General features: G+C 39.2%; 1 protein-coding gene across 4 annotated transcripts in view; it reads right to left on the reverse strand.

Moving 5' to 3' along the window:
- Nucleotides 1-14,823: 14,823 nt before the first annotated feature.
- FBXW7 (F-box and WD repeat domain containing 7) overlaps nucleotides 14,824-27,858 on the reverse strand; it is a 233,559-nt gene continuing 220,524 nt past the window's right edge. For all 4 annotated transcript variants that reach the window (XM_049094232.1, XM_035698870.2, XM_025439038.3 and 1 more), the window contains 7 exons: nucleotides 27,175-27,298; nucleotides 24,500-24,636; nucleotides 23,218-23,331; nucleotides 21,822-22,003; nucleotides 19,626-19,851; nucleotides 17,918-18,128; nucleotides 14,824-16,815 (listed from right to left, as the gene is read on the reverse strand). In XM_049094232.1, the coding sequence (XP_048950189.1) occupies nucleotides 16,547-16,815; nucleotides 17,918-18,128; nucleotides 19,626-19,851; nucleotides 21,822-22,003; nucleotides 23,218-23,331; nucleotides 24,500-24,636; nucleotides 27,175-27,298 (1,263 nt within the window). In that variant the 3' untranslated portion in view covers nucleotides 14,824-16,546. The remainder of the gene's footprint in view (nucleotides 16,816-17,917; nucleotides 18,129-19,625; nucleotides 19,852-21,821; nucleotides 22,004-23,217; nucleotides 23,332-24,499; nucleotides 24,637-27,174; nucleotides 27,299-27,858) is intronic.

The following is a 27,858-nucleotide window of genomic DNA, read 5'->3' on the forward strand; positions in this document are numbered from 1 at the left end:
CTCCGGGACCCGCGTTCAGAAGAATCCACAGCCCGTGATGCCGAGAGCAAATGCCAGGAGACACGTAACCAGGCTCATATTTTCTTAGGGTTGTGATTGTTTTTGCTAGTGCTCTGGTTACCAAGTTCCACAGATTTTTATGGACTGTCCCAGCTCTATTTTTCCCATAAGCCCTATTATTTTTTAGCATGCCATTTTGTAAGAATTTGGGGTTTTTAGCAATGTGTATGTGACTTTAGAGCAGAAGTGAACTGAAAAGAATGATAGGGAATCAGGGCAGTCCCAGAAATCTCAGAACCTTTGGCATCTGTAGGTCGGAGGCCCCGTTTCTCTCTCTGTAGCTCCTGACAGTCCCTTGAGGGGCTTCCAGGGTTGGTGGCTTCCCTGCTGTCCCCCCAGGAGGGCTCCAGGCTGGAGGCTTACCTTGAGTCCTTTTTGGTGCCTGGCAGGACCTGCCTCTGCTGCGGGTCCCACTCTTGATTCCCAAGGGTCCTGGATCTCCAATAGGGGCAGCAGAAACTGTTCCTTTTACAAAATGCCAGGGATCAGGGCCTGATGCCCCAGACAGCAAGCTGAGTGCCCTCCCCTGCCACACTAGGGGGGCCTTTTGGAACCGGTAATGGATGAGGAGGGGGCCAGCCACGGACAGACCAAGCCCGGGAAATGCTTGCGAGTGCCAGGTGCTGCTGTTCCCAAGCAAAACAGCAGATATGTTGCTGCTTTGGGAGTTTTTTTAATGATTCATTTACAGTGCTGGCAGAAAGCGCTTTTTTTTTTTTTTTTTTTTTTTTAACTTTTCTCTCCCTTCTCCCATCAACGTTTCAGCAGGTGAGTCCAAAGGCTTGGTGCAAATATCTTAAGAGCCACTGAAAAAATTAAATTTAAAATGTATACCTTATTAAGCAAACAAACACACACACTGCACAGTGGTGCTTTCAGGAAGAAGGCATGGTGTGCAAGACAGGTGTGAAACCAAGTCGCCATTAACTGAGTTCCAGAAGGAAGAGCTTCCTGCGATCTGGCCCTGGGGTCACACCTGTCCTTGAGGGGCCCCAACATCTCCATCTTCCACCGGCCAGTGAGGCACCAGCAGCAGCCTCCTCTGGAACGTGGATTTAAGCAAACAGCGAATGGGTGTCACGGCTGCTCCCTACTGCTTTGAGGAGTGTCCCCGAGGAGTATCCCTAGTATCCTCTGGGCAGAGGAAATTGGGGGTGAGGGGTCTCAGGTTCTAACTGGGGTCCTGTCACTAGGCCGGTAGTGGCCCCACGGCCCAATATTCCATGATGGGAAGGACTGTCCAGAGTGGCTTGTGCCGTGTGCCTCCAGGCTCCATCCTGGCTTACGGTTCCCACCCTCAAGGTTCCAGGAAGCTTCCTAGGTTCTTGACTCAAACAATGGGGACAGAAGTGGAGAGCCTCCCGGTCACGGCCCAGAGCCTGTGGCTGTGAAACTCCCTTCCATTGCTTACACCTGTCTCCTTCTTTCTTTTCATTTCTTCCCTGTTTTCCCATGCCTCCTTCCTCCGTTATTCTGGACATTCTACTCCCTCCCTCAGAAATAACATCTCGAGTTTCTTCTTGTGTCATATGCATTTTCAGCTTCCAGAATGTTCTTTAGTATCCTTGCGTGGAGGCTAATCTCCAATCTCCACCACCATCTGTTTAGGTGACTTTAGGCAAATGGCAGACATGCACTTAGCTCTGCTTGCTCATTGGTAAAACAGAGAGAAAACTCCTCTATTTCTCAGACTCACTGTAAAAAAAAAGTGGGGGGGGCTCTCTGAGAGGTAGCTATCATTATTAGGTGGCTTCCAAAGCAGTGTTCCCAGCCCACTGAGCTACAACAGTACGTTTCCTACAAAGCTGCAGATGGAGGACAGCCTAGATGTGATGCACCTGCCGAGCCCCAACCAACTGGGCAGCTTTCGGGTTCCTCCTCGGCCCCTCCAAGAAGCCACCATGCTGCTGCTCCTCCTCAAGGATCTGCTTGGCTGCTTGTTACGCCCACTGCTTTTCCCTTCAGTCCAGACTGGAGCAGGGCCTCTGCAGACCCAGAGAACTGGGGTCCTGGTCCACAGCCTGTCCACCGACCCCGCAGGCCTACCATTGCCCTCCAGATCCAAGGGAGGGCCTTTGCCAAGCTCTTTCCAAATTGGCCCCCCCTTCCAAACCACAAGGCGTGCAGAGGGAATGTTGGAGGGGGTGAGGGTAGGGGCAAGGGGTAGTTCTACCAATGTAAACATGGCCTCCTCGGCATTTCTAGTTCAACGGTCTACAAATAAAGTTTGTCAGGGTGGGTGAGGGACAACTGGCATTTCACTTCTTCCGAAGCTCCTCTTGGAGCTGCAGGATTGGCGCTACATCTAATGGATCTGTCTTCCTCTGGGAGTTCGAGTCCCTTGTCTGTGCCCCTAAAGTTGTGCCTGGAACCCAGACCCAAGAGTATTTCAGAAGCTGATGGAAACACATTACTTCGGGGCGGTCCCATTTGGAGGATGGGGAGCGGTGGGTTTTTTTCCTCCAAGTCACTTTTGCTGACGGATGGTGGACCCTCCCATCCTCTGAACTCCCAGGAAGCCTCTGCTGCGTGTGGCAGCCAGTCAGTGTCCACTTGGTAAAAATAGCTTTTTAATTTATTGACTGGCAAAATGCTCTGTTTACTGAACCATTCTGGGTTCCTCTAAAGATAAAATGGAGGTAAAGCCCAAAAGGAAAATTAACGCTTTAATGCAGTCTTGCAGACTTCTGCTTCATTTCATTGTAAATTGAGTGCGATAAAACACAGCATCGGCAGGCTGCGTAAAGCAGCTGTATAATTTTCTTTTGTGCAAGGAACTAATTCTCCAGGATAGGACTTCTCACCTCAGAGAAGTCTAACGATGGTGGATGGCTCCTGTACACTAATTATGTCTTCCTTTATATCTTTGGCTTGAACTCTAATTTGCTTACAGTTTAATGAACATCAGTTCTCGCTGCGAAGTATCTAAGTACCTAGGAGATTGAATCCTTAGGCAGTCAAATGCTCTCACTCCCAACACTAATCTTCAAACCCTCCGCATTCTACGCCGACTTCCAAAGGAGAGTGGCTCTTTAAAGGCTTGTGAATCACTTTTGAGCAGTAACTGTGCACTTAAATTAAAAGCCAAAAAAAAAAAAAAAAAAGCCATGATCTGGCAGGAGACTTGGGTTGTGCTGAAAATAATAATAATAGCAATTTTTATAAAAAGGCTTTTCTGGTTTCGGTACGGGGTGCAACGTGCCAGCTTCCATCACTGCCTGGTGCAACAGCTGTGGGGTTTATGGCTGTTTCCCTGACTTTGGGATCCCCAACAGTTTCTCCAGAAAGTCTCTGTTTCTTTCTTTCTTCAGGAGATTTCTCTTCGTGTCTGAGAATTTAGGAAATGAGCAACAGTGGAGACAGGAGAGGGGTTTCCAACCCGGGCCTCACAGCTCACTCCCAGAACAGTGATGCTGAATTTACTCTGATGGTAGGTGATCTCAACTGATAAAATTACAACTCATAACAATCCTGTGTTCGCTTTACCATGGCTTCTCCAACTTCAGTATTTGTGATGAAGGATCATGCAGGTGAATGACCTGCGAGGACAAAACACAGAGTCTCATCCAGCGAGTCCGGGGTGGGACCTGGGAGTCGGCATTTCTGAGAAGGCTGCTGCTGGTCCGAGAACCACACTTTGAGCTGTTTTCCCTGGATTATCTGATTTGTCTTCATTACAAGCTATGAGGTAGGTATCTTTTCCAGATGAGGTTGTTGAGGCGCAAGGACACCTGGGTGGCTCAGGGGTTGAATGTCTGCCTTGGGCTCAGATGGTGATCCTGGGGTCCTGGGATCGAGTCCCTCACTGGGCTCCCCACATGGAGCCTGCTTCTCCCTCTGCCTGTGTCTCTGCCTCTCCCCCTGTGTCTCTCACGAATAAATCAATAAATAATCTTTAAAAAATCATGCCCCTGAGGTCACCTGCTGTAAAGGGCAGAGTCTGACTCTGTAACCTAAACCCACAACTCCTAGAGTACCTCCCCTCTTTTCCAGCAGGTGCTCTTATGAAAAGGTAGATGCAAAACTTGATACAATGAATTTCATACAATGTATTGCAGAGCATTCTGTCGTTAGTCCTTAACGAAGCTAATAAGCCATCTCTTCATTTCTCCACGTTGTCAAAGTTTGCATCCATCCAGGCACGGCTGTGTGGCCCTGAGGAGAGACCGTGCTCGGCAAGCACTGGTTGGGGGCCTGACCAGGGCCAGCCGGGAGCTCCGGCCAAGGCAGGGGGAGAACGGCCTGGCAGAGATCTCTGGTCACACCCATCACTTTCAGCAGCCTCCAAAGAAACCAATGTTCTTTCCCATTACTCTGGGTCAGGCTCCTCAGAAGGGACGGCAGGTGGAAGAGGTAACTCTGGGACCTCACTTGAAGATAGCTAGTGGCGCAGTACACCTTCCCATGTTGCTTCTCCACTTTGTGGGATAACTCACTGCCCTCTAACACTGCGCACCCAAGTTGGGACCTAAAGGGAGAAACAATACCACCTAGTTAAGTGCGCAGGCTCTGGAGCCAAACTGCCTGGATTCAAACTCTGACTTACCTAGTTGCTGCGGGTTTGGGCAATTTGCATAAATTCTCTGTGCCTCAGTTCCCTCACCTGTAAAGGACAGATGATGATCATGAAAGCATCTGCCTCATGGGCTTAGAGAGAAAATGACATGAACGGATTCGATGCATGGGATAATCCCTCAGAAGAGAGAAGCTACAATTCTTAATAGGAAGCTGGAATGGCCTTGCTGCGAGTGTCCCCTAAAAACGTAGGTGACGTTTCTTTTTTTTCTGTATTTAAGGCCAAGTAGCCAATTTTACTGATTCTTCCCAACAGAGAATAATGAGAAAAGATCCATCACTCGACACCCTCTGGTCCCCAACATCTGGAAAGAATTGAACTATAAATAGTCCAAAGCAGAGAGGGGAAAAAAATGTATAGGTGGATGTTAGCACTTTTATGAATTATGCTTCTGTTTATACTTCGAGTCTTGAGGCTATTTAAATCTGTCCTTTGATTATAGCTGTGTGTATGGGAGGTATTTGCTGAATCCAGTTCCTACGGTATCAAAGTAGGACCGAAATGCAAACATACTTGTAAAGTGGAAACACACTTTTATTTCCTAAGGGTCCCATAATCAAGGCAAAAGCTATTACTTGATCACATAATTAACCTTAGGAATAGAAGTGTAAACAGCACAATTCATGAATTTGTTAATTGGTCTTCCTGCTACTGATATTAGCCCAAGTTGATCTGTTGTTCTCCTCTGTTGATTATCTTAAATAGGAAGTTTTCTAATTTGGATTTCTCCAGGGTAAACAAGGGAAAAGAGTGAAGTAAGAGCTTTTTAACAATTTGAGAATGAGCTGTAGGTAGGAGACTTTTTTCTCTTAGGGGTGGACACAATGTGAAGGAAGAAACTCTCACAGTGGAGTGGGGCCCCTCTCCAGACTTCTGTTCTGTGCACCGATTAGCCAGATTGCTGGTTACTGATGTGGGAGGCCACCCCCTTCCTCCAGGCAGTGGAGCCGTAAAACAACCAGTAACGCTTATCAGCAGTCATGCTTCCAGGACGCTGAATCTCAGTCTAATTTAGCTCTAATTTATTTCACCCATTGCAATGACTTCTTGGCTGAGGGAAATGAACAGAAACACTCGGTGGGTGTAGGCTCAGGCCCTGCAGATGGAGGGGGCTGTGTGGTCAGGGGTGGGAAGGCCCTGGAGAGCAAGAATGGGAGGCCCTCTCCTAGGAGGAGTCTTAAAAAACTCTACTCACCGAAGCTGGTGCCATTGTATTCTGAGAGAAGAGGAAATGTCATGGCATTTCTCTTCCAACATGGCACACCTGTGTGGGAACCCGATTTACAGAAGCAGCAAATCAATACTTAAGATATCTTTCCTTAAAAAAAAAAAAAAAAAAAAAAAAGAGGGATCCTTCCTTTGGAGCCCTGGTTATGAAGCAGAATAGTTTATTTAAATTAGATCCTGGGCCTCTGGTGGCTGCTTTAATATAAAAACAAAACCAAAAACAAACAAACAAACCAAATGCACCAAAGGTGGTGATACTAGGCCTGATCTGTACACACTAACTTAAAACTTGAGGATACATCTTATGAATAGTCACTGAGGGCCAGAAAATTAAGAAGCTGCCCATTTTAACAAATAGCTCATTTTATTTGATAAGGTGATGGTTAAGTAGTAGCTCTCAAAACAGAAAAACTTGCTAAGTCTCCCTAGTTGCTTTGAAACCTTCCAGAATCTTGCTGGGTAAGAATCCAGATCGCCAACCCAAGCCACAGTGAAACAGACACTAATGAGTAGCCTACGCACCCAAACACCACAAACCGCCAAGTGCAGACACAGAATGTCTGATGTTTGGGGGCTTCCTGGCAACTTAGGATGTGTTTGAAAGGATTAGGTGGTTGCAGCTGGCCTGTCATTTAGGCCTTAGGAATCAGGCTGGCCTACTGGGCCGGCAGCGGCAAGCCCCTTCCACCCACCCGGTCCTCCCGCGCCTGTGGCCTCTGAGGCTCACCCTGGCTCTAGGGCCGTTAGAGAGAGCAGCCAGGGGACATGGAGAACTCAGGGACAATGCCGATGTTGGCTCCAGGTAGGTTTGGAAGGTCAGGAGTGACTCACGGTGACAGCACACCCATCACAGCCACACTGAGTACCAGTACCTGCAAGCTGCCCAGGTGTGACAGGGCCTTTGGCATCGAGGAGATTGTGCACATCCCCGGGCATTCCAGTGAGCAGAACCTAACATAGGCACAAGGGAAGTTCCTCCAACTCATTGCTCCTCCTCTTCCACTTGCCCCGCTCTGGCCTTTTTGAGATTTAGCAAAGGAACACCAAATAGGAAAGCATATCAAGATGCTGCATCCTCTCCTACACCCAGCCACAGAGGCAAACATTTGCAACTAGCTAATTCTTCTGTGTATCTCCTATCTTTCTATAAAATGTGCTTCTCTTCTAATTTTTTGTTTGTTTGTTTTAGACACTGACAACTTCTAATTTTGGTTGATGAGGAGTTAACTCTCTTTCCTTCCATTCCCCTCCCCCTGCCATACATTTTAGCAAAATCCTCCATTAGTATTTACATGTTTATGGCTAGATAATCATGGTTTACTGCAGGGCTAAATAGTGCACTATGCCTACGTTTTTTCACATACTACTTTGAATTAATAATTGCTTCATTTTTATCTGTTGCATTTCTCTTAATATATTGAAACTTTAAAAAGCTTTTCTGACTTTATCATCAGATGTCCTGAATACTGAGTTTTTGTTCTTTACATGATCTATCATGATAATGAGATGATATTTATCATTCTCCTTTGTATTTGTGGGGGACCTCCCTGCTTGCACCTCCACTGGTGGTTTCCCAGTCCCAATAAGCATTATTAGTGTCCTAGAACCCCTCACCTGTACTGAAATCCCTATTTTCTGTATGCCATGTTTTCCTCTTTCATGGCTCATTCCATTGTTTTGTTGGACTGTATTTTCCACAAGCTTCTTAAGATAGAGTTTGTGAAGAGGTAGTATTTGCTGTCATATGTCTGGAAATATCTTTATTCTCCCTCTCACTTGATCGATAATTTGGCTGGGTGTGTAATCCTAACTTGAACATTATTTGCCTGTGGAGTCTTGCAGACCGTAGTCTTCTAGCAGCAGATGTTGCTACTACTGAGAAGTCTAAAATTGCAATTCTCTTTTTTTCCCCCGATTTTTCTTTCCACAAGTTTTGAGGGGCTTTTTAGCCCAAGTGTTCCAAAATTTTGTAATGATGAATGATTTTTTTCCTATTCATTTATTCAAAGGACACTCCAATTTAGGGGCTTTTTATCTTTCAATTCTGTTCCTTTTTCTTGTATTTACTTTTGAATAATTTATTCTCTGCTTATTTTCTTGTTTGAAACTGCTGTGATGTAGATGTTACATGTCCCAGACTGATCCTCTATTTTTTTCTCTACAAATTTCCATCCCTTTTAACTTTTGATTTCCTCAATTTTTATTTTCCAATGAAGGTTTTTCTTTTTCTTTTAAAATTTCTACCACATTTTAGTTTCTATGATGCCTTTTAAAAATTGTATCCCATTCCTATATTATAAAAGGCAGTATTATATCTGTCTGAGGTTGTCATTATAGTTCTTTTTCAAAGTTTGTATCATAGATTTTTTGGCTTAGTCATTCAAAGTGGAGGTCTTTCTCAGATACTTGGTGATTCTTGACTATTTAAGAAACAGACACTGTAAAGGGGATAGAAAGCTCTTGTTTGTGATTGGAGCTCACTGAATGAGGCATTTTTCCTTTGATTGGGTGGGGAGTCAAATTTCATACTTGTCTAGACACAATTTCTTCATCTGCTTTCCTTCATCCAAAGTTGTTGAAATCTTTTGTCTCCTTGATTCTCCTGTCTTGCTCCTCTTTGGAGGTTATGCCTTTTTAATTTCTCCACTATTATTTATAAGTAGGTCTTTGGAGAGAAAGAAGTAATTTGTCATTTTAAGCTGGATTGCATATTACTTTCTAACAGGTGAGACTGCTCTCAGGTCCCTGGCACATTTTGGGAGGTGGTTTTGGCATTGTGTTCTGGGAGTCTCGTAGATCTTCCAGATTAGGTTTTAAATGATGGCCTGAGACAGTCACCAATACTGTTGTGAGCAGTAGCAACAGTACTGCAGATGGCTACCGTTCATTGAGTAGGTGTGCAGCACCATACCAGGTGCATTGTGTTATTTCCTGTGACATTCACAAGTTACTTTCTTTTTTACAGATGATGAAAGCAGTTGAGAAAAGATTTTTAAACTCTCCCGTTCCACAAATGGCTGAGATAGAATTTGATCCCAACTGTCTCTCTCATTACTGCTGCTGCTGCTGCTACTACTATTGGCTGCTAACACTTACCATGGATTTGCAGTAGCAGTCTAACTTCTCTCTTTGTGACTGTAATTGAGTGTGAATCTTGCTCCTCATTTGCTTAGTTGTCTGAGACGGTAGGCATGAATGCTGCATCAATGGTACATCACTGGTGATTTTAAAAGAAAAAAACTGGGGTGGGGGTGGTGGGGGGTGGGTGATGCCTGTGTGGCTCAGTTGGCTAAGCATCCAACTCTTGATTTTGGCTCTGGTCATGATCTCAGGGTTGTGAGATCAAGTTGGGCTCTGTGTTCAGTGCAGAGTCTGTTTGAGATTCTCTTTCTCCCTCTCTCTCTGCTCCTTCCCTTGCTTACATGAATGTGCTGTCTCACTAAATGGATAAATAAAATCTTTAAAAAAAGAAAAACATTTTCTTACATAAGTAACCCTTTTTTTTTTTTTTACCCACCTTGACTGTATTCTCATTGCTATGTGAACCTTTTACAATAAGTCCTTTCTATATAAGCAACTCACTCTCTTTTAATCCTGCAATTGGAAAAAGTGAGAGGATTCACTACAGCCAAGCCATGCCAGGAATTACTACACAAGTTTTCAGGCATCCCTACATGAAATCCAGGACCTTACCTACTTCTATGGCATCATGTTAGCTCCCAGGTTGAGGACAGGTTGGGACTGAGGGCTACATCACCTTCTGCTATGACCCAAGACAACCTACATGTTCCCATACTTACTTGCAAGGCAGTTGTGAATCAATATATGTAATATACTAGTTAAGAGCTTGTGCTCTGGAGCTACAATGCCTAGGTCTGAATCTCCATTTCTCCAAGGTTTTTTTCCTCTTAACTATATGGCCTTGAGTAAGTTACTTGACATCTCTGTATCTATTTTCTCATCTGTACAATGGGATTAATAATAATACATGAGACTGTTGAGATTAAATGAATAATAAATGAATTTAAAAATACTTGTAACCTTAGGGATGCCTGGGTGGCTCAGTCAGTTGAGCCTCCAATTATTCATCTTGGCTCAGGTCTTGATCTTGGGGCCATGAATTCAAGCCCTGCTTTGGGCTCCATGCCCAGCATGGAACCTAGTTAAATAAAAATAACTTATAACCATGCTAAGTTTTAGAAAGTGCACCTAAGTGTACAATGGCAGCTAGTTACCACACTTTATTACTGGTAATAACTACAAGTCTTTAGTGAATACTTACTATACACCAGGCACTCTGATAAGTGCTTGACATATAACATCTCACATAATCCCCATAATATGTTACCCCATTGACAGATGAGGGAATTGAGGTTGAGAGAGGCAGAGGTGGATTTTCTTTGGAACTGATGAAGCCAAGCTTCAGGGTCCCTCATTTAACAGATCCTTGCAAGAGCGACGGGTTGCTGAGGGTCAGAGTATTCCAGGTGGGAAGGAGAAGCCAGGCTGCAATTAGAAACACTTCTATTAAAGTAATTCTGGCAATTGCCTACAGAGATCTCAGACAAGAGGAATCTGCGGCATTAAGGCTCCAGTAATTTGTTATAATCTTTATTTTTCTAAATAATCACTTTTGAATCTAATTATGTAGATATTTTCTTTATAAGGGTCCTTAAGTTTATAAGCTTCAGGTCCCCCAAACCCAGATCTGTCTCTTACCAGATGTGCATGCAGTTTTACTTTTAACCTCTATACTTTACCATGTCCTTGCTGCATTTGTTTAAGCTACTCAAACTCACTTTACAGAGGTAGAGAGCATCCTCATGTTGAAAGGCCCATGGTAGTGGGGGACTATACTGTCTTGCTGATTGCATTTAGCAAGGCATAAGTGTTTGGTAAAGTCTTAATAGGCTTCATCAATATAAATATAAAAAGTCTTGCAAGTAACCTTCTTTTTCTGGTGAATAGTGGCTTGACGTCTCTTTTACAATCTCTGAACCTCCTAGAAAAAGGGTAAATTGCCAATATATTTTTGTGGTCTATTACATTTTAATCTTTGATTTGCAAGGGTGATTTCAACATAATTTTTCTTCTGCAAACCATGACTGCTAAAGCAAAACAAAACCCAAAGATAAACAGCTTTCATAGGTTTTGCCATGATAGATTTTTCAAAGCAAGGAATGAAACGTCAAAACGTCCACTCAGTGGTTCCTTGTCCTTAAAAATCCTGGGGAGAATCAGATCATCTGAAATAGAAACTCTGCTATTTTTATACCCAATTGCAAATCGGGACGTTGCCAGGCTTTCGTCTCTGCAATGAGTCTTCCTAGGAACTGAATCTAGAATTTATTTATACTTTATACTTTGGGGAAAGGTGCATTCTGAATCCTTTCAGTTTTTGAAACTGAAGAACCTTTGAAATTACCTTTCAATATTTCTTGATCTCCTCCATCTAGAAAGAGAAGGTGGCAGAAGAATGAAGCTGGTGAGACCCTCACTTATTTGGGCACCACTAGTATTAACCGAATGGATAAGGAAACACATTAGCTAGTGAACGATGTCATGTTATTTTTGTTTGTAATTCAAAGCAATGACTAGGCACTCCCAATAAAAGGGAGCTGGGTGCAGCCACTTTGAATCTAACTCAAAATCCATCTCCTAAACAAATAAAAATTCATCTCCTAGGCAGTAGAAAGTGCCAACATTAAAAATTAGGCATCAACTTTTCAAATTGCCCTACAGTTGCTTAATGCAGGACTTTAGAAACAGTGTGTGAACACACACACATCCTCTTCAGCCGGTGAGGCCACTGATCAATCCTGGAAGAGACTTAAGAAATCTCCTCTTGGTTACCAAGACCTTCCTTTTATATGGCCCATTCCTTTTTTTTTTTTTTTTAATAAAGAGGGAAAAGGCTTATGGGAAATGATGTTATTATGACTGAGAACATGAGGCTTATTCTGAGGTTCCGATATATTCAGTGTGTGTGTAATCTTTAAAATGCAGTAAGGCAGGGAACATAAAACCTGTGTCAGAAGCATTTATTCAAATTAATTCATCAGCAACACTAAGCCCCTTTTACTATCAGTAGAATGGCTCTACAAGCAGGAGGTTCTCCTAGAGCTGCTGTAAAGCACAAGGCTGAATCCTTTACTGGATGATGAATCTGATGGAGTATGGGTCATAATCCAACTGCTTTTCATTGGGGGTGGAAGACAACTAACAGAAGGAAAATGAATAAAGTGGTGTCTGAGAGAAGGATTCGGGAAAAAAATGTAATGTCAATCCACTCCTGCCACGCAGACCTGCTGGTACCTGGTTGCAGTCTGGAGTGGGAGGAGTTACAGGAGCCCGGATGGAGTCAGGCAGTCTCCTAGGTGTCTGCTCTCGTCTACCTCTGGACTCGCAAAGTGCAGTGAGTGTGTCGGGGAGAAGTGTACAGAAAGCAAGGCACACTGCCTGGTCTGGAGAGGCTGCCCTGATTTCCTGTTTCACTCAGGGAAGAGAAAAACAGTCATTTTTGTTGTTGGATTGTAGCTTCTAATCAATTCAGATAAACAAAGGAGACTAAAATAGACTAGTTCAGAAAGTATAGAGAAAGTGGCTTAAAAACAGTACATATAATTGAATGTCAATTACTTTTTGAAATTAAACAAATAGATAGACTAGAACATTTACTTAACCATTTGGTGTGCATTGACTGTTGCCGATTAATGAAATAGCTGTGGTTACTCAATCTCAGTGAGGGAGTTACAAAGCACCAAAATTATAAACAATTCCAATGATAAAAGAAAGACAGTAAGCTTTGATCAATCCAACAAGTATTTACGGAGCACTTGTTATGGGCCTTTGTGGGTTACTTCTGTGCCCCAACTTTAGCTTTAGTTTCAGGCAAGGTTGATCTTTAGAGACGTGTAACACATAAATGTGGGGACTGCCTGTATTCTGGTGGGAAGATTTAAAAATTCAGTTATATAAGGTGGTGAACTTCTTCACTGAGGGGGCTACAAAGCAAGGTTCTCTCCGTGACCGTTCTTACTACACTGACAATAATTTAATTCCTGTAGAAGGAGGTTAACATATTCCCTTTCAGGAACAGATCCACTGAGAGAAAGATTATTCATTTACTCATAAAATAATATTTAATGAACACTTAAGTGTGTTCAAAAGCACTGGTAGGTGCCCTATACCAGTCCACCTCACAAGGGTTCCATAGGACTCAAATGAGAAATCTATGTGACTCCATTTAAAATAATATAAATTGTTATATATAGAAAAGTGCTATTTTTGTTACATACCTGAATGAGTCACAAAACACTTTCAATTATGCCCAAATATAGGAATATCTGGGTCTATTTTCCTAAAGTTTTAATAGTAGCTACTATTTATTGAGCTTTAAGTACCATCAGTATGTTACATGCTTTTTAACATTTCACTTAATCCCTCCAATAACCTTAGTAGGTTGGTACTGCCTACATTCTAAAAGATGAGGAAACAGGAGGTTCAGAAATTGGATAAGATTCCTGTAACTAGACAGTATTACAACACTGGGACTTGAATTCCCACCTATCTGCCTGCAAATCCTATGAGCTCAATTCTATTATATAATGTATTCATTTTAAAGATGATGTTTTTCTTTAATTATACTTAAGCCACTTTTGTATTATTAAAAATCAAAGCGGTTGGTTTCCAGATTACCAAACAGAATTACGACTTCTTGATCATTTGGGATTGTCGACCATGAACAGTAGTAATGGCACTGGCGATGCCCTGGTTCATCCTGAAGCAGGCAGGGCTGCTCGCCCCTGAACTCAAGACCTCATGTGATGTTTGCCTGTGTTTAGCCATGTGGTTTTCTGTCTTCTCCTTTAACCCCTGTCACTTCTGACGGTCCTGTGCCTGTAATGTGCTGGGGACTAATAAACTGCATGTGCAATGGCAGGGATCTAAGGCAGTGGTTCTAGGTTGCAAATGTGACTCACCTGGCACGCTGGTTTAAATGCAGATTCTTGGGCTCCATTCCCTGCTGTTCAACATTAGTAGCTCTAGGAGCTTGAGGCCCAAGAATTGCTGCTCTGTGAGTAAAGAACACACACTTTATGACTGTGAGAAACGTATTCTCTAAGCAGCTTGTTTTTATTGTTTTAGATTTTCAGCTATGGCCTGGGGATTAAATATAGGGAATTAAATAAAATTTTAAATATATAGAAGAGGTGAGTGGGAGATGGAACCTGCTATTTGAGAGGCTACATAATTTGAATAACTGAACTTTGTTTTTTCATTCATATTTTAAAATATTAGATTTATTGACTGAAACAGCAACAGAAGAGCCTGAAAGTATCACAAGAGTAACTTATTTTTTCCAAAACTCTGCTTCTGGAAAGACTGTCAAAATTCCTGATCTCTTTATTCTTAAAGAGCATGAGTGTGAATGCTTGCTCTCTGCTAGTTCTCCGACTTCTGACAAATCACCTAACCAGTCTGAGCCAGTTCCACCCTCATCTTTAAAATGGAGATAACAGTACCTACTTCTCAGGGAGGGTGGGAGCTCCAGAGATAATCCACAAAACGTTCCTGGTAAGTACTCAATATGTGGTCAAATTTGAAAATGAACTTTTTTAAAAAAAGGAAGAAAAAAAAAAAAAGAATTCCAGTTGTACCCATCACAAAAGTATTGTAACTCTTTGAGGGACCCATATTTCACATTTACATATCAAATGTTGCACAGAGATAGGCACAGTGGAATGTCCTTCTTTATAGTCCAAGGAGATAAACAAAATTTACATTTGTGGCACATTCTTCTTGCTTTAGCTGTATGAAACAGGCCTGGAAGTACTGATCTCTATGTCACACTAGAGGGAATGCAAAGGAACCAAGACTTTGATATCTTAAATAGCAGAGACAAACCCTCAATGTTTATAATGAAATATTATTTACTTCAGTGGAAGAAACAGGCATACTAACATGAAAAAACACATTTTATTGCACTTAAGTTATAAGAAAATAAAATTTCTAAGTGAATCAAACCATAGACACAATCCCTTTAAAGGTTGTTTTCCTCCATCATGTCAGGTTGTTACATAACTAAAATTAACCAACTTGAATCTGATTGTTTTAAATCAGACTATAAATAAAACAAAAAAAAATAAACAGGAGGAGGAAAAAAAGATCACCTAGGATACAGTGTTAAACCACTTTCACAGTTCAGCTTGAGTTGTGGCTCTTGGAGAATGAGGCAAACCATTTGACTTTTTCATTCATTTCATTTGTTTGCATGTGACGCCTTTACTACAAAAACTGAATAGTTTCTGCTTTGTCAGTTTCTCAGAGCAATAAAACTGTAACAGTTGTTTTCCCAAATACTGTAAAACACTAAGACTGACCAGCAACTTTATTTGTTTTATATATTTTTAAAATATTTTGTCAGTTTTATTATGTACGTTCATCCATTCACCACAGCCCTCAAAAAGAAAAGTTTCTCCACAGAACAGGCGGCAATAGCTCTGTTCCAAGGAATGTGTTTTAATTTTTGCCCAGATAAAAGAAAATAAGCTTTGCACACACTCTCAATTCTTTACTTGCAGGCAAACTTCACTCTTTATTATCTGAAACTCTCCCATTCTCAGCCTCTTAGAGGCACAGATGGTTCAAGTTTCAGTGGCAAAAAGTCTTTTTTCTGTAACCAAACTAGAGCAAATTTGGAATTCAGTCTGGGACTAAAACGTCACAGCAGAAAAAAAATAAAAAAAAATAATTTGCTTTTTTTTCTTTCTTTCATTTAGCAGCATAAATAAGTTTGGCCACTGGGAGTACAGTACAGGGGTGGGACAACAATCCCATATTTGAAGACCTACTTCTAGCACCAGCATCAAGAATTAAATCCATCTCAGGACTCACAGAACCCAGGACAACTTGCCACCTTTGAGCAACATATGCATTGAAGAGTGTATGTGGAAGCGACAGGAAATAGATTAACAGAGGCTAATACTGTGATTGATTGACATTGGCAATGGTTGGCAAAAAAAAAAAAAAAAAAAAAAAAAAAAAAAAAGCTTTTCATGATAACTGTACAAAAACAATTCACAGTAATTTTTTTTTTTTTTTAGCTTTTCCACTCCAGAAAAATGACTTTTTGTTGCAGATGCTCTCTAACGAGAAAGTCAGCCAGTCCTTGGTTGGGTGTTATTGCAGCCCCTTCCTAGGTCTCAGTGGTAAAAGGACAGGCTAGCAGAATCTGTAACGAAGCTTCAGCGTTAACGCTGCCCAGTGACCACTGGAGAAGAAAATAAAGAAATAATTGCACCTGGTTTGATTTAGAAAGTCTCATTTTGCAAAGCTGCCCTCAGTCAAAAGTGAAGCCTTTTATGTGATGAGACAGCAGACGCCTCTCGTGTCAGTTACGGTTTGTCTTGTCTTCCTCTTTTCCTTCTTCTTCTGTAGATCTTTTCACTTTGTTGCCCCAAGCCAACATCCTGCACCACTGAGAACAAGGGATTTTTTTTTGTCTTTTTCTTTTCTTTTTTCTTTCTTTTTTTTTCTTTTTGTGTTTTGTGAGTTTTTTTGGAGTTTTTTTGCTTTTTTCTTCTGTTTTTTTTTTGTTTGTTTTTTATTTTTTTGTTTTTCAGGGGGAAGGGCAGGGAGTATATCGTCTACACATTTGGACAAATTTGTCTTTTCTGCTCTTCACTTCATGTCCACATCAAAGTCCAGCACCAGCAGCTTGGTTTCCTCAGTCCCATTCCGACTCCCAACTGCACACACCAGCTTTGTGTTTGAGGCTCTGATCCGCCACACGACTCCCCCACTCCCCCCACTCTCCAATGTGACTAGGTTTCGAATAAATTCACCCGTTTTCAAGTCCCATAGTTTTACAGTTCCATCATCTGAGCTGGTAATTACAAAGTTCTTGTTGAACTGTAAACAGGTCACAGCACTCTGATGCTTGTTAGGACCTAGGCAAAACCAAAGGAATTCAATTACTGGTTAGAAATCATGGGTATGGGCAAGTTACATGGTAACTGTAGACTTCTACATTAGAACGTACAATAAATGAAATATTTAAAATGCTGCATATTTAGAAACTGTGAGTATTTTAGGATCAGTAGGGTTGTAGGAAAATCTTGTAGCTACTTGTAACTGAAACTTTAACTTTCAAGACTTCTGTCTTCCAGGAAGCTTGGTTAACTACCAGGCACACGTTTTGTTTTCTGGCTGTGCAAAAAAGAGCTTTCTTAGTAAATAAGAGCTTTCTTAGTGGTGATGTAGATAGCCCAGCTCCATGTATTCTGCCAACAGATGAACGGGCACATCTACTACCCTTACCACTTTGAACTGACCACTCAAAGGCAAAGGCTGAATGACCACAATTCCAAAATTCTGAGAAACAGATACAACCAGTGAGTAAAAAGCTGCAGTAGAGCCCACCAGATGGCCTCACTGAAAAAAAAAAAAACCACTTTTCAGTGCTATGACCAATAAAAAGAAGTTAATCATGACATAAAATGTTAACACTGTTGTGCCTCATTTAATATTAGTGGCTTTCACATGTTTCTTTCTTCATTTTACTAGGTGCTATTATTCCTTCCATCCTAGTTAAGCAGATGGTTAAAGGGTCTAAGTTGAGGCCAAAGCAATTTTCTATCAGATTAGAGATGTTTTCTTTTCCCCCTCAGTAAGGTAGCTCTTTAATTTAAAATTGGGCTACAAATTCAAAATTAAAAAAAAAAAAATCACCCAAAAACCAAAATGAGTCTGTTGCTTCTATGATACAGCCAAGATCTTTCTTCACATTGTTCTTTAAGGTTAGGTCGAGTTAACTGTACATGCAGGAAGTGATTAAACAATTTTATATTAAAAACACAATTTGAAACAATTTCTCAAGGGTAGCCTAGTTCTGTCAAGTCAGAGTGAAACTGCTCAGAAACTTATCCAAAATAAGCATTTTCATATTGTAGGAGGTTAATTCTTTTTGTGACATAAAAGCTCCATGCTTCTCTTTTGACTAACAATCTCATTTTTAACAAACACAACTAATGCTGAGTAGCCAAGACTTACCTTGCAATGTTTGTAAACACTGTCCTGTTTTGATATCCCAGATTTTAACTGTAGAATCTGCATTCCCAGAGACAAGAATATTGTCTTTGAGTTCCATTCCACTTGTTAACGACTGGTGTCCTGTTAACGTGTGAATGCAATTCCCTGTCTCCACATCCCACACTCGGATTGATGTATCAAGAGATCCACTCACCACATGGATGCCATCAAACTGCAACAGACACAGCATATTAGACTACAAATATGGATATTCTTGATATCTATTGACTTTAATCCTATGGGGGAGAAAAATAAAGCATGGGAAACAGGTAATGCCAGGAACAAAATGAGGTAACAGGATAAAGTGCAGGTAATCAAGCAAATCTACAGTGTACATTCTTAGAAGCTTCTATTAGAATTGCTTAGTTTTTTAAAAAAGATTTATTTATTTGGGGGGGGGGGGGCGGCAGAGGGAAAGGGAGAGAGAGAGAATCCCAAGCAGACTCCTTGCAGAGCACAGAGCCCAAAGCAAGGCTCAATTCCATGACCATGAGATCATGACCCGAGCAGAAATCAAGAGTTGGACACCCAACCTACTTATAAATAAGTTCTGGGAGCCACCCATGTGCTCCCAGAATTGCTAATTTTTTATGGCCAGTAGCTTCAAACTAGATGCAGAAACAATTTTGATAACAAAAGCGATACAGCACCTCTTCTCCAGCTTCCCAGCTATACCAAAAGTAAATAAATATCAATTCCTAGAAGATCTATAATAATATTGCTACCTCTTTTCTCAATCTAATTGTTTACTTAAATGAGAATATTATATGCATTAAGGTTCTGAACATATCACAAAATATAAAAACAACTTCAGCCAAATTCCCTCTCCTCCAAATGTATAACCTTTTCTAAGTTAACACGTATATTTATTACCTATCAATACTTTGTGACATAGGCCGTATTCCATGAATTAAGAAACAAATATTCCAAGAATAGAGAACTGTCAGTACTGGGACTATATACTAATCTGCTGATTGGTAATGGGCAGTAACTGGCAAATAAACTATATAAGTAATAGAAAAATTTTCAAGTTGAAAATGCTATCTTTCAGAAAATGAAACACCCATTTTCTAAATTTGCTATTAATTTAGCTATTTCAAATATGACAACCCACTCAAGAATATCATGTTCAAATGTAAATAAAAAAAATCAGTTTAGTCAAATTTACTTCCTTATGACTACAAATCAGTAGCTCTTTGATGGTAGAGGAGCCTGATGCAGAAAGGCTCCACTTCCACTTTGAGTGGGAATGGGATCGCAATTACATGGTCCATCAACTTTCAGCTATCAAGGCAAAGGGACAGCTTTTGGCCAAATTAATCCTCTGCTAAGGAGTTTATTAAAATCCAGGTTATTTTCCTTTGAGACTATCTACCCATTAATTAATAGAGGGAAATGCAGGGCTACAAAGTTTCAGGTTCTAAGACAAATATTTATATTTTAGAGGAAAAAGATCACAGAAAAGCTGAAACAAGTTATTTAAATAAGTTCAAAATTTACACTTCCTTCATGCCAATTTTAAAGTATATGTAAACAACAGGATAATCTGATTTGTCTTTTTTTGGATTGTATTAAATCAGCAATTTGACAGCGATTATCGTTTTAGTCAAAACAATCTCATGATTCATCAGTGAAGCGTCTAAGGGATACAAGAGATAGGATCCCTTACCTGTAATGAATAGACTCTATTAGTATGCCCCTGCAACGTGTGTAGACAGGTCTCGGTCTCCGGATCCCACACCTTCACCATAAAATCATATGCTCCACTAACAACCCTCCTGCCATCATACTGAACACAGCGGACTGCTGCTACATGACCCATCAAAACATGTAAACACTGGCCTGTCTCAATATCCCAAACCCTAAGAGTGGCATCTCGAGAACCGCTAACAACTCTGTAGTGGGGAAGACAGAAAAAAAGAAGTATTAGAATGTTTAATAACATGAGAAAATATGATATATAAAGTCAGTGGTTACTGAACTTTTTCCTTTCTTACTTAAGCAGGAATACCTGTTTTCAAAGAAATCTTATGTAAAACCTTGATACACAAACATACAGAAGTCAAGCTACTTTGGTTGGGATGGGAAGCTGGGAAGCCCAGAATTCCACCTGCTTAGTGTCCCGCATTTATAAGCGGCTGCATAGTGTCTGGGGTTCTGGGGGACGGTTTGAAAACCGCTGTATTGTATTTGAAGCAGAAGCAGCAGCAGCTGCCGCCGGCTCCAATAAATACAAGATCTTGATTTTAGAAATAAAATGCTAACGTGAGCAACATGTATAAAATGTTAATGGCAGAACTCCGGTGGTAGTATTTTGAAAAATTTTATATTTCTTTTTTATTCTTTCTGCCATTTCCCAAAATTTTAATTATGAACATATATTTTCTTTGTGACTAGGGAAAAAATTTGTTAAATGTTATTCAACAAAGCAAATCTGAATTTGGAATTTAAACAGTTAGAGATGGGTGTGTTACACCATTATAATTCTGGTAAAATTAACCTGTTGTAGCATATCCTCTAACAAAGGCTGCTTATGTTTATAGTTATAGTCAACAGGCTATGGAGGTATTAAGATACACAGATTTTAGAAGATACACCCGGGGAGGCAATAGAAATCCCTTAAAAATCTGGCCCAACATTAATAAAGCTATGCTCTTCTGAAGACCAGAGTGATACAAATATTGCAATCACCTCTGGATTACGAAGCAGAGCTGAAAATTCAGGTATCTTCATGTCATTCTTAAGAGATAAAGATAGGCCACAGTTGCCACATTTGGAAGAGTAGAGGAGAGCATTGAGAGATTTAAGTCAGAATATAATGAAAACTGAAATACAGGGTCTCTTAATATCAATACCCCAAATTTTAATAGCACACACTGTTCAAAGTAGATTCAAATTACAAATGAAAAGGTAGCTTTCTTCACATATTACAAATCGAGCATGAAATCTGCTTAAGGTAATGGTTTTCACAAAGACAATGTTGTGGACAGAATTAACGGTAAGGAGTGGATGGATTAATGGTAAGGTCTGCCAGAGAGGCCTTTTTTGACAAATGAAGTCAAAATCACATCTGTTTACCAGGGTACTGTGAAGACATGCAGATAGAAGATCGAAAGGACTTTAACAGGAGGGCTTTGTAGGAGGAGATCAAAGCAACGGCAAAGGCACCGAGAGGACAAAAAGGCAAGCAGTCTGGTTTGGCTGGAACTATTTTGAAAACTGGATTGAGCATTTCTTCCTTGATTCGATAGACAACAGAAGGCTCTCAAAAGGGCAATGATACTATCATAATTAGAAAAGGATTCTCTGTCAGCTGTGTAAAAGGTGAGAAAACCAAGTGTGAAAGCTATGTAACTAGTTCAGGGGACCGGTAATGAGACACTAAACAGAAATCCATGGGCCTCAGCTTTTGTCTAGACAGAAGGGGATATGATGGAGTGGGGGTAGGGCATGTGGGTAATTAAAAAGGCCCAGAAGTTTGAAGCCTAAGTAACTGAATTTGTCCCACTAGTAGAGATGTAAATGCAAAGCAAGAGAGAGAGAAAGGTTTTTTTGAAGATGATGAGTCATCAGATGCAGAATAATAAAGTGCCACCCAAGATTAGAGAATAGAATTTCAAGGAGGAAGCCAACAAAACCATTAAATGAAGAAGGAAATTTAAAGACAATCCTCCAATTTTAAGCCAATATAGTACTGCTTTGCTAGTATAGAAATATCTGAAGTCTAATAATTAAAGCCTAATTTAAGAGCACATTACCACTATCTCTCTAATAAACAGAATTATACAACTGAACTCTACACAAAAGCCCTCAAATCACAAATAACAGAGGAAGAATTCCCAACCATTACAGGATTTTCCCTTACCTTTTTTCATGGAGATGCATACAGCGGACAGTGGAAGTATGCCCATATAAGGTATGTATACATTCCCCAGTCTCTGCATTCCACACTTTTAGAGTCCGATCTGTAGATCCACTAATGATGATATTGTCTCTCATCTGTGATGACCATACTCCACCTGTGTGTCCCACTAATGTTCTCAGACACTGGAAAAACACTTAAGATGATTACTTTTGGTAGAAAGAAAAACAATTTACATGACATTTCAGTAGCTTATTAAAATCTGAGGTAAAGTTATTTATAAAATTGGATTGTTTCGCAAATCAGAAAATAACTTTTTATACCAATATGTCATGATACCATCACCATTTATTCTTTTTATTCAGTAGCATTACATATTAAACATACATACACTACTGAGGATCAAGTAGATAGAAAGTAAAACACTTATTAAAATATGACAGCTCCAGCCTGGTCTCTTTGATAAAATAATGCTAAAATTGCAACTTGGATTCTTCCATAGGAATGGATTCAATGAAAGAATGCCAACCATGTTAGGTGTGGCTACATACCACATTTCATCTGAATCTGCCCCAAGGCAGTAGTTAGGAGCCAGGCAAGGTACTTCTAGACAAGTAAAGACAGATACTAAAACTCTGAAATAAATCCAAAACTAATAATTACACTATGGAAATATGAAGCTGCTTTAAAAAATTTTTACATCTGACTTGGAATACTTAGAAGATTCTTGCCAAGAATCAACATGCTGTAAGACATTTTAAAAGACAGGGTTTTTTCCCCTCACATTTTCCTCTAGTTTTTTTAGCTGATCAGTTACTTAGTTTATGAAATCATTCTCCAGTGGACAGATAAAAATAAGTATTCACCATAGAACATGAAAGCAAAATACTGTATGCAGTGAAATTGATTGCTTGGACTGCTTTTTACTTCAAACTCCTATTTAAATACTGTATCTGCTTTACTTTCATCTCACAGGGCTTGAAATAAGTCTAAATTAACATGATTTGTTTAACTTCTAAACTATAGGTAAGTTATCAACAGAGCAGTTTACAAAGAAAAGTAAGTATCCCTCAATCACAGTTTTGAAGAATATTAAAAAGGACAATATAACTGTGATGGTTAATAAAGGTGGGAAAAAAGTAAGCCAAGAAAAAGATGAAGCATTTTGTTAAAATCATATAATAGCTAAATCACAAAGATAGACAAATTATTTACAAGAAGAAATTAATGACATCCCCAACCTGAGAAACATTATCTTTGTGCCAAGGAAAAAACTAAATTAGAAGCTCTGATACTTGTTAACAAAATACGCTGCAGTCAAAAATGAACCCATGGTTTCCCTGATTGATCCATGCAAAAACATAAACAAAATGGGAAGTATAGAAAGAAGTATGCTTACTTTGCCTGTGACTGCTGACCAAACTTTTAAAGTGTTGTCATCAGAACCACTAACTATTCGGTTACCACAAAACTGTAAGCATGTGATCACATGATCATCATGTCCTTTCAGAACCTACAAGATAAATGTACAGATTAGAAATATGTTATTAAATTATATTTCTTAAAATACTGGTAAAAAAAAAAAAAAAGTAAAGCCACAAATAGGAGCAGCAATCTAAAGTCTATTTTTAAAATTACAATTATATAAAATACAAAGTACCATCCTTCCTGAATGCTGAATCAACTATTAAGGATTTTATTTTTCCATATTCTATGACTTTTATGTGAGATATCAACTATTAACATTGAGTGAATCAAGACTTTTATGAGTCAAGACCTCATAAAGATGGTTCAAACACAAATGTATTTTATAATTATCTATTTGTTCAAACCAAAAAAATATACATCTATGTTCTGCAATTTTTACACACAAAGACAAAAACACCTACAAACTAGAAAGACGAGTAATAAAAATTATCAACTTCTTCAATGTAAAACAAAAAAAGCCTGGGAGTACCCGGATGGCTCAGTCGGTTAGGTGTCTCTTGACTCAGGTCATTATCTCAGGGTCATGAGACTGAGCTTTGAGCAGAGCTTCTCACTGGGTGTGGAATGTGCTTGAGATTCTCTCTCCCTCTACCCCTTCTTCCCAACTCCCACTCATATGTGCTCGCTCACTCTCTCAAAAAAAAAAAAAAAAAAGCCTGTTATAATGTTTACTTATTAATATAACAGTATCTCCCCTAATTGCTTTCTTCCAGTTGTATAAATATATCTAAGAATTTCAAGCATTTTTGCCACTATTTACATACTTACAGTAAGACAAAAAAATCGGTATTATCATTAAATTTATAAAAATAAATGTCCCTCAAAAGGGACATCAAAACACAAAACATGGGCACTCCTCAAAAAATCATGTTCTAACTACCTAGTCAGAGAGCAAGCAAATTCTTAGGTAAAATGTCTATGACACAAAATTCAACAAGATATTCAGAAATTTTCATTTCCTAAGATAGAATGACATGCAATTCAACTCCTCTTTTATTCAAGTACAATCAGTTGTCTGACTGGAGAAATTAGCAATAGGGGAATACTGTCCGTTACACATTTTCAGTTATTTCAAAATATACTGTTTTCGTTCTACAGGAGATAGGGTCAAGTTATACTTCTGGCCAAGAAGAACATACTAGGTAGCAACACTGATTAATGCTTTCAGTTACACTGTGCAAGAGTTCAGTTACCTTAGGAGATTTGAGTTCTCCTCGCCTCCAGTTAGTATCAATTCTATGCTGTCTGATGTATGCACTTTTCCATGGACTGTGTATGAAACCTGGTTTTATTACTTTTCTTCTCTTGATGTGCAATGGTTCATCAATACCTGAAATTTTAAAGAGTCACCAATAGTAAAAATTACACATTTTATAATATATCTCATTTTCCCCTATGCTCAAAACCACTGAAATACAGGACATTGTCCAATTTCTAATAGTTATTATAAAACAATAATGTAAAGTCTGCATTTTCTATGGCATGTTTTCATATTGACTTTTTAATTTCTTTCTCTAAATAATTCTGTGAAATGTTGGTGAGGATGTGCAGAAATTTGAGCCCTTATGCAATGCTTGTAGGAATATAAAACGGTATAGCTGCTATGGAAAGCAGTATGGTGGTTCATCAAAAAAAATTAAATATAGAATTACCATATGATCCAGCAATTCCAATTCTGGATACACATCCAAAAGAATTAAAAGCAGAAACTTGAACAGATATCTGTACACTCATGTTCAGAGCTGCATCATTCATAATAGCTGAAAGGTGGAAGCAACCCAAGTGTCCATCGATGGATGAATGAATAAACAAAATGTGGTGTGTATATATATACAATGGAATATTTATTCAGACTGAAAAAGGAAGGGAATTCTGACACATGCCACCACATGGATAAACCTTGAAGACAGTATGCAAAATGAAATAAGCCAGTCACAAAAAGACAAATACCATATGATTCCACTTATATGAGGCACCCAAAGTAGTCAAACAGAAATAGAATGGTGGTTGCCAAGGGCTGCAGGAAGAGGAATAGGGAGTTACTGTTAAATGGGTATGGACTTTCAGCCAAGAAAGATAAAAAAAGTTCTGGAGACGGACTGTATAATAACATGCCTGTACTTAATGCCACTGAACTGTACACTTAAAAATGGTTAGAATGATAAATTCTCAAGTATATGTTACCACAATTTTTTTTAAAAGTCATTAAAATAATGATTCTATAAGAGAAGGTAAGGCAAGGACTGTTAATCCCACTTTATATAATATAGACACTTGAGAGGGTTTCACTAATTAGTCTGAGCAATAGACAGGCAGAGGCAGGATTAGAAACCAAGTACCTTGGATCTATACTTCTCACTCAACTGTAACCCCCTTGAAGGGTAAGATAACGTATAGAATATCTGTCTCATGCTCTATGATTGTTTCTTAAAATTTTTGCTTATCTGAGACAAATCATATTTTTATATTTTTTCAAAAATATAATTTTTATATATGCCTGCTAGAAAACTAAGTATTTTCTTTAATTATTATGGATGATACCTTCTCCTCTACTAAGAAAGCAGTTTTTTTTCTTTTTTAGTTTTCAAGAACCTAAGTTCCAAGATGAGAAGAAAATGGGAGTTCACTACTATATCCCCAGCATTTAAGAATGTCTAGCCCATAGGAGGTGTTCAATAAATATTTGTGGAAGAAAAGAATAGAATATGGAATATTTGAGTACTGTTAATATAATTTTGGGTTTCTTTTATTTAACTAATTTATTTAATAAGTGAGTGACTGAGTATGAATGAATTCCAGCCAGTGAGTTTCTTTTTTTTTTAAACTCTTATTTTTTTTAAAGATCTTATTTATTTATTCATGAAACACACACACACACAGAGAAAGAGAGAGAGAGAGAGAGAGAGAGGCAGAGACACAGGCAGAGGGAGAAGCAGGCTCCAAGCAGGGAGCCTGACGTGGGACTTGATCCCAGGTCTCCAGGATCACACCCTGGGCCAAAGGTGGCTCTAAACTGCTGAGCCACCTGGGCTGCCCAGTGAGTTTCTCTCTAAAGGACAGTGAAAATTATAACCTTATCTCTAATTGTATTAGAGAGGCAGGACATGTTTCTTTTCCATGAAATCGGTGGTAGAAATTCATCTTTATCTTATTTTAAGTAAAAATTCATATTTAGGTTTTTGGTTTGTCTTTTTTTTTTAACTGGTGTATAACTGACATACAATATTAATATCAGGTGTACAGCATAGTGATTCAATATTTATATACATTGCAAAATGGTCATCACAATAAATCTAGTTATCCTCTGTCAGTTTACAAAGTTACTAAAATATTATTGACTATATTCCCCATGCTTACATTATCTCCTTATTTCATAATTCGAAGTTTGTAGTTCTTAATCCCCTTTACCCATTTTGTGCCTCTCCAAGCCCCCTCCCCTCTGGCCATCACCAATCTGCTCTCTGTAGCTATAGGTCTGTGTTTTGTTTTGTTTATTTTGTTTTTTAGGTTCCCTTAAAATCATCCTCATCTTGATATTTTCATTGTTTACTAAGTGTATTAGAGACTGGGAAGCAAATCCGATATATTTGCCATTAGTTATTAGGGCTCATTAAATGGGTTAGCTCCAAGATCTGGCTCATTTGAATGTGTGGAATAACCTGTGGATTTTATATAAGTAGGTGAATGCAAATGAAGACTCATTCTTGATTCTTTGATAGACTGCCAAAGTTCCCCTTTTTCAATTATTCACTACTTTGTTCTATGTGGATATAAAACTTCTAATTTTTACTTTTTTCTATTTTTGTTTTCAGAATCATTTTGCTTTTTCAAAGTATAAAAATTTTCTCTTTGTGATTTTGAACCTTACCCTCTTCTTTGCATTTCTCTCTCCAGAGAAGGTTGTCTTCAGCCAAAATTCTCCAGTAGCGACACGTCTGAGCCGCTTGTAGCAGGTCTTTGGGTTCCAGGAATGAAAGCACATAAAGTGCCAGCTATGAAAAGGAAAAAAGCATAGTATACTCATATTTTAAATATATACTTATTTAACATATAAATAATAAAGAATATAAATATTTAACTTATACATAATTATTTTCTATAGAATGAAGTACTTCTAGGTAAATGTAACATAATTGTACATTCTAATTTTTAAAATTATAAAAGGCAGTACTTTCTAATAGTCAATCTTAAATATATGCCAGACTTAAAAAGCTTACTCTATTGGTTTTTATGAACTTCACTCTACCAACCTCACCTCTTCAAGGAATTAAGCCTCTCTGCCTCTGCTCTGTGAGCCTCAATAACTCCATCGCTCATGTATATAGGTATACTTTATTAGTTGTTTAGATTTTATACTTTTCTCTCCCCACTACCATGTAAATTCACTGAAGACAAGACTTAAAATTAAGAACTGAGATTTCTAGATATTTTGTGTAGTTTGATTTTAGATCACTTCTGATAGATATAATTGTTATCACATCAAAGTGTTTATTGTCACAATGATAAAGTTCTCAAATATTTATACCTTTTACTGTAAATGACAAGAGGGGAC

The sequence above is a fragment of the Canis lupus genome, chromosome 15 (genome assembly GCF_003254725.2).
Source record: "Canis lupus dingo isolate Sandy chromosome 15, ASM325472v2, whole genome shotgun sequence".
Taxonomy (NCBI): domain Eukaryota; kingdom Metazoa; phylum Chordata; class Mammalia; order Carnivora; family Canidae; genus Canis; species Canis lupus.